The 8929-nt window shown below is 44.1% G+C and overlaps 2 protein-coding genes across 16 annotated transcripts in view; both read right to left on the bottom strand.

Moving 5' to 3' along the window:
• Nucleotides 1-8929, bottom strand: part of LOC107265174 (zinc finger protein 587) — a 59653-nt gene that overhangs the window by 41459 nt on the left and 9265 nt on the right. The window contains exon 5 of one of the 15 annotated variants that reach the window (XM_015734331.2): nucleotides 2870-6146. The exons of the other annotated variants lie outside the window; for them this stretch is intronic. Within the exon in view, the coding sequence (XP_015589817.2) occupies nucleotides 4820-6146 (1327 nt within the window). The 3' untranslated portion in view covers nucleotides 2870-4819. Of the gene's footprint in view, nucleotides 1-2869; nucleotides 6147-8929 lie in introns of those variants that run through there. 15 annotated transcript variants of the gene reach the window in all.
• On the bottom strand, nucleotides 878-2542 carry LOC112493948 (zinc finger protein 568-like). Its single transcript, XM_025082232.1, has one exon. It carries the CDS (start codon nucleotides 1981-1983, stop codon nucleotides 1081-1083), a length of 903 nt encoding a protein of 300 aa, XP_024938000.1. The 5' UTR covers nucleotides 1984-2542; the 3' UTR covers nucleotides 878-1080.

Below are 8929 nucleotides of genomic sequence, written 5' to 3' on the forward strand. Positions count from 1 at the left end.
CCCGCCGTATCCCTCCTGAAGGCTCCTGCCGAAGCGCACGATCGCAGGAGGATCGCACTGAGGACCCCTGCCTCCGACAGCATCAGGAAACCCCTCGGCTCCCTGTCCCTCCTCCTCCTCCTCCTCCTCCTCCTCCACCTCCTCCACCTCCCTCCCCCTCTGACTCTTCTCGCTATCCAAAGCTGCTCGAAGGTTCAACCGGAGGAAGTGGACTTCTGCCGAATGATTCGATACACTCACCTTCTTTGTCGTCTTTCTTATAGCGCCTATCCCCAAACGCCTGCAAAGACAACAAATTGGCTAAATGCAGGAATGACGTGCGAAAAGGACATTACGTCCTCTCAACGTGCTTACAACATCTGCCTTCCGTAGAGGAAGTATTCAGTGGATTTTTTGGAAGCGCAACCCAACAACAAGCTAATCGAGCGAATCGTTAATCAGGAACGATTGACGGCGCCAGCCGAGAGAGAAAACCAGCAGTCTCGTTGTTCGAAGCGATTCGACATTTAGATAGATACGAGGATCAATTCCAAGACGCTGCAAGCGAAGGATGCTTTTGACTTCCCAATGGAGAAAGACCCGTCGAATATGAATGGGTTATTGGCATAATAGTATTGACAGTATTGAGACGGGGGAATGTAGCAGTAACGTGCTTGGAGAAAATTCGTTGGACTATTTATTTGCACGCGAGCCATAAAAAAGTGTCAAGAAGGGAACATAGAACTCTGATATACAAAATTCGTAAAAGACAAAGAGAAGGCGAGAGCATTCGCAGACATAGCTGCAGATGCGAACGGGGCGCAATGGTTGCAAAAGGGGAAGCGAGAGGAGGGCTGAAGAGGGATCGGAAGAGAAGAGAGATTAAAGTAACGAGAATCAAAGAAGGATGGAGTCGGAGGCCTTCCGGTGGGACCTCAGGTGGGATCTCAGGTGAGCAGCGAGCGTCCCTTTTCGAGTGAATCTCTTCCGGCAGTGTGAGCATTCGTAAGAGGCTTCTCGCCGGTGTGCGTGCGCCCATGAATCCTGAGACACTTCCTGGCGCTGAAGGCCTTTCCGCAGATCTCGCAAGCGTGCGGCTTCTCACCCGTGTGAACGCGCGCACGTGGATGCCCAGGTAGGCTTTACTGGAGACCGATTTCCCGCACACGCGACACTCGTAATTCTCCCCAGTATGAGTTCGCATGTGAACCTTGAAAATCGCAGAATCCGCAGGTGTACTTCTTCTCGCGGGCTCCGTGCCTTGCCGTGTGCAGCTTGCGGTAGCCAGCCTCGGCTGCTGAAGGAGCTCCTCCTTGGACAGGGTTGGACAGGGAAAGGGCTTCTCGCCCGAGTGCCCGTCATCAGGTGCCGCTGAAGGCTGGCCTTCGTGTAGAAGCCCTTGGTGCATGTCTCGCAGAAGAGATCGTACTCCTTGTTGTGCCGCTTTTTGTGACACTCAAGATTGCAGAGCGTAGCCGTCGAAGCGCCGCAGACGTCGCAGATGAAAACCTTATCGTGTATTTTCATGTGGACGTTAAGGAACTGTCGAAGCTTGAAGGCTTTGCCGCAGACCTTGCAGTGGAAGAGGGCTTCTCCTGGATGTGCTCGCGAATTCTGTGCCAGTAGAGTCTCCGATGCGTAGCGAATCGCTGCCCGCAGCTCTGGCACCGATAGGGCTCCTCGCCGGTGTGGATGCGCCTGTGTTCGGCAAACACGTCCTTCAGGCGAATTCGCATCCCGCAAAAGTCGCACTCGTACATCGCCGGCTCTTGCCCGTGCTCCGGGATGTAGGTCGGCTTGTGCGCACGACGATGAGCGTGCAGCTCGTCCCTCTCGCTGAAGGACCTGCCGCAGAAGTCGCAAAAGTCGCAGAAGTCGCGGAAGTCGCAGACGAGCCGGATGTCCGATTTTCGCGAAGGATTCCGAATCTCGCGCGATCTGCAACGAGAACATGGAGCATTGCGTTACGCAGGGGAAATCTCGACTCTCATCTTGTTGGATCATCAGCTCCCTCCTCCTCCCTCATTTATCCACCCATTATCCTCGCTTTGTCCTTATCTCTCTGAAGCGCAGCATCCGCCGCAGATTCTCTTCTGACGATTCGTGCGACTGTGAGACGCCTTGGCAGAAGCAGAAAGCAGCGACCCAAATAGCTACATCCGACGTAACCCCGACGTCTTCCCGGCGACTCTCTCTTCCCTTCCTGCCTGCGTCAACCAATTCTTTTTTTTTTTTCCTCGGTTGGAACAAAAGCTGCGAACGCCTTCGACGAAAAGATCGACGCACGTCATGATCCGAGCCCATTGTAATTTCACCGAATTCGAGACTAGCCTGTCCAGAAGAGAGATGGTCGACAATTCCCGCGATCGATGCATCCCGTAACTCCTCTTAGGCTCCCCCTCTCACGCCCCCCAAAACCAATGCCTTCTTGGATGTCAACTGAAAACGATGGGTAGTAGAAAAGTATCATACAACATCTTCAAAAGTATATAATGTTATTTTATTACATAAACATCGTGTACACGTACAACCGAATAAAGTATTCGAAGAACAAACCACCTCTGTAAAAATGTAACCTCCTCCCAGTCTTAGAAAGGGAGAAAGGGAGAAAGAGTGAAAGAGTGAAAGAATGAAATAGTGAAAGAGTGAGAATGAGGGTCAGTCAAAAGCTGGACTCCGATCCAATGTATTCTGCAAAGTTAACGACGATTGTGAAATGAAAAGAAGCAAAGATGCGATAATTTTCAGGTGAATTTACGAAAAAGCCGAGGGCTTCGTGAGCATCGCAGTTGAAGCTCAGTAATATTCATTTCCAGGTACAAATTTACATATGTCATAAAACATTTGTAATCTAACATGTACGTATAAAAGTTTTAGAACAAGGTGAACGTCTTCGTTGAAACTTATATTTACAACAAAAATAGACCATTTACAATCGTCTTTATCGGCAACCATGCTTAGAGTGAAAAAGGAAATATGATTAAATATCAGTGAATTACTTTTAAAAATGTAAGAACAATGATGAAGAGCGAATTAAGAAGAAATCAAGGCGGCACGCGCTGCGCGTGCGTGGGTGTGAAACAAAGAAATCATTACTATTATATAAAAATGTGTATAACGCAATTACTAGATTAGGCGACTATTATAAAGGACAGATAACAATATAAAGTAATTTAATAGTATTGCTGGAACGGTGTTTCTCATAAATTTTCGAATCGTCTGAAGTAACAAAGAAGCTAACACATATACATATAATACTTTTAACGAAAGAGTTCCTAATATATCATTTTAGGCCGATATTTTAAATATTAAAAAATAATTGCTATGGAATGTAAAAGAGAGAATAACAAATCCGGCTAGTAAAATAAAGAAAATACTAACAATGAGAATTACAGTAGAGAGTTCTGAGCATATCTCGCGCCACGTATAAAAGCGCGACATTCACTCCTAAGATAGTTCGATCGGATTTGCACTCACGATGACGTATGTGGCATATCATAGGGTCGTCTCTATCGACAGAAACCAAGAAAACACAGATTCACCGTTATTCGCCGTTCAGGCTCAGCTTTAGGTTTCCGAGTATTCACGATTTAATATGCCTCTTACAGTGCATTCGTAGTAAATTAGAAACTTGAAATTCGGATGGTTAGTCATCTGGACTGTTAGCAATATGCTTCTACTGTCTAATTCCTAAATATGTTTCCAATTTACTTGGAATTCTTTAATCGTCACAACCTTTTAGCTTGATGAAAAATGCGTCTCGATAAAGAAGCGATCAGAATAGTCGATGATCTATAATAACTACCACGGTAGAAAAACAATGTCTCTTAACTTACGAATGATGCAACCTTTACGAACCACGGCCGCTTTTCGCCTTGAGTCAGTGCAAAGTCAATCGAACTAACTGAATATCAAAAGGTCTCGAATGTCTAAGTGTAGAAATCTTCAAGAATATTCGAAATTTAAGGCGTATCGCACGGACGGAAAAAGCTTTCGAGAACTCCCGAACTTCAGAGCGAATAGCGCTAAAAAATTTCGAAAGAATCACTTATGAAAGGACGGTTGATATTTAGGAACTAAGGCACACAGCATCCGCATTCCGGATTGCCAAATCTCTAAGGTAGCTGCATCACCGGCGTCAAAATCAACGCTAGAAATATTTAGTTAAGGCCTATGGCGTTTTCACAGTCATGAGAGAATCCATTTTTCCTTGGTTCGTGGTCAAAAGCCTGTGAAATTGTCTGAATGAGATTTTCAAACGTTTTTAACCCTTTTGCTACGAGGCTATATATATATAGTGTGTCTGTGTATGTGATCTCTGGATGTTGATAAGCACTTATGAAGAAAGTATACATAATAACCATTGCTAGGCTTGGTCTGTACACAGTGAGAGCCTTACATATCACGTGTGCCATAGCGAAAAGAGCTAAATACCTTTTTTTATATAGTGCAAAGAATATAGAAACCGAAACAATAAATAAATCTTTCAAAAAATTGTATAAAACGCGTCCCAAAAAGTCAATATAATCTCGTATGTAGTCATGTAAATAATTATTAGTCTCTAGAATCGGAAAGTTAACTTATAACGTAGAATTTACTCGATGAAGACAATATACGGACCGAGTTAGCATTTAGCGATCAGCGGTTAGCAGTTTGCGTGTCAAATCATAGAGATTCTATTTTGTAAAAGAAATGCATTTCAAAGCACCAAACTACCCAACTTATTCTTTACTTGTCTCTATACTTGCTTGTCTGTCCGTTCGACTTCTTTGCTCGTAACGTGTCAGTTCATCGTCTTAAAGAGAGCCAACGTCTCATTCTCTCTTTCTCACTCACACTTCTAGCCAGGCAACATGACGGTCGCTGTGTCGTGACGTTGTGAGTGCAGTTCTTGTTGTTGTTGTTGTTGTTGTTGTTGCTGTTGCTGCTGTTCTTGCTGCTGCTGCTGCTGCTGATGGTGGTGATTGTGGTGCTGTTGCTGCTCCTGCTGTGCGCGAGCATTCTGCTTCGCATGCGTCTTGAGATGAGAATTGAGCATAGTCTTGGAAGCGAAAGATTTATGGCAAAAGGTGCATGGATAAGGCCTGTCTCCAGTGTGGCCCCGCAGATGAACGACCAGAGTGGTCCTCTGCGTGAATCGTTTCTCGCAGTGCGTGCACTTGTGAGGTCTTTCGCCGGTGTGAGTGCGCCTGTGGACGCTCAAGTAATTCTGCGAGATGAATCCTTTGCCGCAGAGGTCGCAGACGTGAGGCTTTTCCCCCGTGTGCTTCCTCACGTGCACCGTCAGGTAGGTCTTACTGGATACGGCCTTGCCGCATATATGACAGACGAATTCATTTTGACTACCGGAGGTGCCGTGTGTCTTCATGTGCACCAGGAGGACCTGCTTCCTAGAGAAGCGCTTGTTACAGAGCTCGCAGTGATGCTTCTTCTGAGGTGGCACGTAATCAGGCTGGTGCAGCTTGGCGTGAAGTCGAAGTCCTTGACGATAACGAAAGGTCGCGCTGCATATCTCGCACTGAAAGGGCTTCTCCTTCGAGTGCATCAATTGATGCTCCAGGTAGTTGCTCTTCGCGTAGAATCCCGTGCCGCATATCTCACAATGAAATTTGTACTCGAAATTGTGGCGGCGCTGATGGCTCAAGAGATTCTGCCGATGGACACTCGCGTAGCCGCAAGTCTCGCAGGTGTGACTCTTCTCGCCGGTGTGAACCAGCTGATGCTTCCGCAGGACCGAGGGCGTCGTGTACGATCGACCGCAGTGTTCGCACGCATAAGCACCACCCGAAGTCGCTATGCCGTCGCCGCCGTCGCCGCCGCCGCCGCCAATAGTCTCGCTGACCTGCTGCTGCTGCTGCTGTTGCTGCTCCTCCTCTCCTATAGTTACTTCGGTCTCGCAATCGGTTTCCACTTCGACCGCGAGGATCTTCTCCTCGTGTCGAGTCTTGAGATGTGCGTCCTGCGCCTGCTTCGATATAAAACCCTCGCCGCAAATGGTACATGGGAAGATGCTTTCCTCGACGATCCCGACCCCAATCGCAACCCCTACCCCCCCGACAACGTTCTGTGGAATCAGCCTGATTTCGGTACTGTCGCTAAATACCTTTGCGCTCATTTCACTGCCATCGCACTCCTGCGGCAGCATCGTGATCTTTGAAACATAATATCTGCAAATAAGAGAGAGACGATCAATGCTAGTCGTATCCCATGCCACTACAGACCTTTTACATTATCCTCGCTCGCGTCTTTATGTACAAACTCCAATTCTCTCATCCATCCTTGCATTCTTTTTGCCAGTTTCTCAAGGGAAAACAAAAAAAAATGAAATACAAAAATCTAGTAAAGTTCATCGTGTTACACGGTCGAGCATTTCATTAATATGGTATCAAATGCACCATCCATATCCTATGACCCAACGTCAATGTAGCACAATCTCTCCTGCTCTCCTCCCCTGACTCTTCTAGACGCTATGCATAAACATACTACATGCATCGTGTATCTATCCCTCCTCTCTCTAACATTTACTCCATTCGGAACAACATCAAGGGACTTTTCTTCAGGAAACAACCAATTCTGCATGTCAGCATCATATATGATCGGGATATTCAAACAATTGTAATAATTGTTTCCGTATTAAGTTCAGCAATTTTAATTGACTCTTCATGTTACTACATTTACCTTTAATAGAGAACTTATCGTCTAAAGGAATCCTCTCCTCCCTCTCCTTTTCTCTTCTTAGTGAATTCTGTAACCTTGTCACGACGGAACACAGATCGAGAGTAGCTCTCCCAAGTATCGCGAGGACCAAGTAATCACTATATACTGGATGTATCTCGATTCATTGAACTTTTAATAATAAACTCACTAGAGTAGGATGGACCTGTACCGGTGGAGACTCTGGAGCTAAACTTGAGAGACCCATTTTCGATGTGTCCTGCGCCGCTTTAAGGTGTACAAATATATTTACTCAGAACTTTCACTCTCTCTCTCTGGTATGAATTCGCATGAAGATCTTTTGGATAACGACGGTGAAAATTATTGTTGAAAACGTTGACGTTGACGTTGACGTTGACGTTGACGTTGACGTTGACGTTGACCACGATGATAATGAAGACTGGCAACGGCGACAGCAACAATTATGAAAATATTTTCCGCAAGATTGTTTTTCGTGTTCCTTCAAAACCTAAATGAGAGATGCAACAAGAATACTGATACTGCTACTGCTGCTACTACTGCTACTGCTACTACTATTACTACTTACCAACTGCAGTATGACGTTACTCTTTTCACTGGATCGTCGGTAGTATCGTATTATTATAATTAAGTGAAAACTATTTAAGAGAATAAGTAAATGCGAAAATAGAATTTTTTGTGCGAGTGATGAAAATTTCCTTCGCGACATTGTTATAGTAGAAAATATATTTAATTAATTTCGATTTTGATTAGATTTACTTTAGTAACTAATCCGCTACACGCAATAGTAATAAGCGCTTGAAAAAAGTAGGAAAATTCGAAGAAATGTGGCGAAGCTTTCAATCACTCACTTATCTGCGCGTTAGCAATGTTTTTTGGCTAAATAACATTAATAGAACGTGGGACAGTTAATTATTAATTTATATTTCTCAGATCATTAATACAACCGGCATCTTTCGACTTCCGAAATTTCGAATTATCCGCAAACGATGCATTAGACAAATATTACATGAACATGAACATGGTTAGAGAATTAATGAGAGAACTTGCTGGTCTTACCTTGATGTGCACATATTTCAGTCAAAATTATCAGCTTTGCTTTCCCTGTATACGAAAACAAAAAATTTCACAATAATCGGATAACGTCAACATATATCGCCGATAGATTTTTAATGTGATCCTAAATGACAAATGATTTAAAGGGATCGATTCACTGTTTTTTTAGTTAACAATAGAAATAAATCGATAAAGAAGCAGCACAGAAATAGACCCTCTTAACCTCAGTAGTTTTAAGAGAAATCTTGCAAAAATCTCCAAGTTAAAGGACCTCATGATTGATTCTTTGAAAACTCATTGAAACGGTACTGAAAATCCGCTCAAAAAATACGTACGCGCGACAAGAACTTTATTGCTAAATAAAACGATATTAAAAAAATGATTCTGATTGAACCTATAGAGCTACACACCCATCAACATCTCAATAGTAATTTTGCCCAAGAATAAACTGCCGTGCAATGTTACCCAATGATACGCTTAACAGGTATCTCATTGATCCGAATTATTCCTCTTTGTAAGGCGGAGTATCGATATACTCAAATTTAAGCGTCTTCGTAATTAGAAATAAAATTAGAGTTAGAACTAAAGTGAAAGTTCGTCGACGAGGTCATCATCATCTGCATCGTTTCTAGAAGATACTAGGAAACTTCCACCCTACGTTCAACTTCTCCGTGGTTAAATGCAGTGCATATTGATACGCAATTAACTGTTATACCTTACTTAAACGTTCAAAGAGTATATTTTCGCGATTCATCCGATAGCGTCTATTGCTATTATTAACTGGAGGAGAAACGGACCAATACCTGCAAATGCTATTCTAACGATATTCCGTGTAGAGAGTGTGCCTTATTAGAAATCAAGGATGTCTACTCAATCGTCATAGTCACTATAGGCTTTTAGCCATACGTTAAATACATCAGAGAAAGAACCTCATTAGGCTTTCGAAATTGATGATTGACGGTCGACGCCCACGCATCCTCAAGCTGCTGCCTGCCGCGACTGGCACTATTTACTCTAGCCTAATCTAGGCTGCCCGACGAGACTGAAGACAGCAAGAGCGAGAGAGCGAGAGAGAGAGAAATTTCTCATATCTATCCTTCATCCTTCAGTTTTATAAATTCATTTTGAAGAGGAAGCTTCTTTCTAATTAATTTTGCGTTACTATTCTTGTTATGCAACCACAGAAGCCCCCCCCCCCCCC

Source organism: Cephus cinctus, unplaced genomic scaffold, assembly GCF_000341935.2.
Source record: "Cephus cinctus unplaced genomic scaffold, Ccin1 Ccin1_scaffold0215, whole genome shotgun sequence".
Lineage (NCBI taxonomy): Eukaryota > Metazoa > Arthropoda > Insecta > Hymenoptera > Cephidae > Cephus > Cephus cinctus.

Excerpts from the sequence above, each read along its gene's own strand:
- LOC112493948 (XM_025082232.1), bottom strand. The coding sequence starts at position 1,983 with ATGATCCAACAAGATGAGAGTCGAGATTTCCCCTGCGTAACGCAATGC.